Source organism: Henckelia pumila, chromosome 3, assembly GCF_033568475.1.
Source record: "Henckelia pumila isolate YLH828 chromosome 3, ASM3356847v2, whole genome shotgun sequence".
In the NCBI taxonomy this organism is placed as follows: domain Eukaryota; kingdom Viridiplantae; phylum Streptophyta; class Magnoliopsida; order Lamiales; family Gesneriaceae; genus Henckelia; species Henckelia pumila.
In genome coordinates, this window is record NC_133122.1 from 42,925,887 (window position 1) to 42,929,040 (window position 3,154).

General features: G+C 37.1%; 1 protein-coding gene across 1 annotated transcript; it reads left to right on the forward strand.

The window, feature by feature from the left end:
• Positions 1–662: 662 nt before the first annotated feature.
• LOC140886144 (BRASSINOSTEROID INSENSITIVE 1-associated receptor kinase 1-like) lies at positions 663–2,883 on the forward strand. Its single transcript, XM_073292651.1, has 5 exons — positions 663–907; positions 1,168–1,290; positions 1,425–1,745; positions 1,895–2,164; positions 2,409–2,883. The coding sequence occupies exons 3-5, from the start codon at positions 1,568–1,570 to the stop codon at positions 2,792–2,794; spliced, it is 834 nt and encodes a 277-aa protein (XP_073148752.1). The 5' UTR covers positions 663–907; positions 1,168–1,290; positions 1,425–1,567; the 3' UTR covers positions 2,795–2,883.
• Positions 2,884–3,154: the final 271 nt, after the last annotated feature.

A 3,154-nucleotide genomic window follows, 5' to 3' on the forward strand; every position in this document is an offset into this window, starting at 1 on the left:
AAAATTTGTATTCAACCTAATATTTTAAAAATAATCTGATAATCATGTGTGAACTTAATTAAAATTTAAATAATTTGCGTAGATAGAAAGAAAAAATTTGAAATATTTATAAAACAAATTGAAACTCAATTATAGCACACGCCTTAACCGGAATTAAAAAAAATAATGGTTGTTATTATTCCAAAAGGGGTTGACCCCGATGGTGATTCATAATGGTTGTTATTATTATTTGAATAAATGGTTGTATTTAGAATTAGGCCCAGCCCGATAGATTGGGCCCAGAGGGTTTTGGGTTCTCCAATTTTTGATGGATACACTCGGCGGAAGTTTGATGTTGATCGTTAATTGGACTGGCTTCTCCAAATATTTGATCTTCTTGTTTTTGAAAAAAATCTGAACTCGTGTCTGTGTCTAATGTTACAAGAGGTGAAAATTAAAAAATTGAAGTTCTTCCTCTCCTTAATTTCCGCAGATTTCATGATTATGGGGTGCTGAACGAAAATCCCTTCAAATAATCTTCAGAAAGTCACTGGATGAATAGTTATTTTTAATGATAATTTTGGAACGATGACCTAAACAAAAATGAAGTTTCAAAGAAATCAGTTAAAGAAACTACGGGCAATCGTAGCTGGAACCTTCGAATTCATTAGGTGAAAGTTTTGCACCTTTACATTTAATAATTTTGATACGGAACTAAGGGGGCAATCTCAGATTTTGACAAGAAGAAAGAACCACGAAAATCCTAGAATAAATGCTTTAACGATTCATGCGACGGTATTGATACTAAAAAAAAAAGAAAGAAGAGATCAGCTCCGGCAAATTGCTCTGTGTCCCAGCATCAGCTCCAGCTCCTCCTTTTCATCCGATTTCCTCTTCGATCCATCAGATTCTCCACATGTTTCTGCAGGTACAATCAATGGTTTAATTAGTCGTAAATGCAACCATGGAATAGTTATTTCTTTGTTTCCGTGTGTTTTTGGCTTAAAGATTATCCATTTTGTGACAAGTGATGATTGTTTTTGTGGCTAACCCACTTAATAAGGGATTTTTTTAATGAAATATTTTCAAGATTAAATATGTGAGAATAGATACAAATATAAGCAATGGATATTATGTTCATAATCAAACAATAAGGCAAAACATTCTTATGAACAAAAATCATTGCAGTTGCCAACAATGCTGCAGGAGGAGGGGTTGCTGCTGGAGCAGTTCGTCTATTTGCTGCCCCTTCAATTGCTCTTGCTTGGTTTCGCAGAAGGAAGCCAAAGGATGGTTTATTTGATTTTCCTGGTTTGTGGATTTAGAGAAGCTGAAATATCATCATAAAATGTATAGCTTTTAGTTTCATTTTTTTTTTTTTTTTTTTTTTTTTTTGGAAATCTTATTTTGTGTATTATTGTACCTGGGGAGTGGGGAGGATCCAGGAGTTGATCTGCCACAGCTCCAAAGATTTTCACTACATGAATTGCAAGTTGCATCGGATAATTTCAGTCAGAAATATATACTTAACAGTGGTGGATTTTGTAATGTTTACAAAGGTCGATTAGCTGATGGAAGTCTAGTAGCAATGAAAAGACTGAAAGAAGAGCACGCTAAAGAGACAGTTTTTCATACAGAAGTGGAAATTTTCGGCATAGCTGTGCATCCAAATTTACTTCGTTTGTGTGGCTTTTGCATGACTCCTACGGAATGGTTGCTTGTTTATCCTTGTATGGCGAATGGAGATGTTGCATTGTGCTTGAGAGGTGGGCTTGATATGCTATCATATTGTTTATTGCAGCTCAACACAGTATTGTTGAAGTACTACATGATTCTAGGGGATGATTATCTGCCGGTGGCCCAGTATAGCGCGGATTATGTATTTTTAATACTTTTAATGAACTTATTATTATAGAGAGACCTGAATCTCAAGCTCCACTTGATTGGCCGATAAGAAAACGGATAGCATTGGGGTCTGCGAGGGGACTTGCTTATTTGCATGATCACTGTGACCCTAAAATCATTCATGGGGATGTCAAAGCTGCTAATATATTCTTGGATGAGGACTTGGAAGCAATTGTAGGTGACTTTGGGCTAGCCAAACTTATGCACAGAGAGGATACTCATGTTACCACGGCCGTTCATGGAACAATTGGTCATATTGCTCCAGAGTACCTCTCCACTGGTAAATGTTCAGAGAAAACTGATGTTTTTGGTTATGGAGTTCATCACTGGTCAGAGAGCTTCTGATCTTGCTCAGCTCGCCAATGCTGATGATTTGATGCTAGTCGAATGTGTTAGCCATATTACTTCACTTTTGCTTGTTGGAATCTGATGTGTTGAATCTGTTTTTACACTCACGACTACTGTACATTGTCCACTTTAAAGTTTATATATATATACATGAATTTGTGGTTGAAAAATGTCAGGTGAGGCGACATTTGAAGGAAAAGAAGTTGGAGACGCTAGTGGATCGGATGCTGATCTTGGCGGCAATTACGTAGAAGAGGAAGTGGAAGAGCTGATCCAAGTAGCTCTGCTCTGCACACAGAGCTCCCCATCGGAGCGTCCGACAATGTCCCAAGTCGTGAGGATGCTCGAGGGTGATGGTTTGGCAGAGATTTGTGAAGAATGGCAGAAGGGAGAATTAATATTCGATGACCCAAAAACTTACTGCATAATTGATCGCGAGAGGATATTTATTCCGAAGTATTTTCCGAGCCAAGATGATTCTCCAGTGGATGAGTTTGTTTTGCTTTTTTTGTCCCCATGCATGCACCTTATTTTGCCTAAGTTCCAGTTCTCAGAATTTTGATGATGCATTGCAGGATGTTGATATTCTTTATACTTTTGTCCGTTTTATTTCATGTCAGGAGTTGATGTGGAAGAACCCAAAATGTTATGCATATTTTTAATGATAATGCACGCTCATTTCGTATGTAATATGTATAGAATAGGAAGGTCGTGAAAAGAATAAGCAAAGTTATATATTATTTATCCTCATAATTTTTTTTACCTCTAAAATTTTCTCGAAGCACTTTAATTGGTGTCTCAGGCCATCTCCAATCCTGTTGGGTTTGGCCCAACTTCTCTTCAGTCCATTACCAAGGCCCATCCCTTATAAACTCACGTGTTTTAAAAACACCGTTTGGTATCATGAATAATATGTATGCGA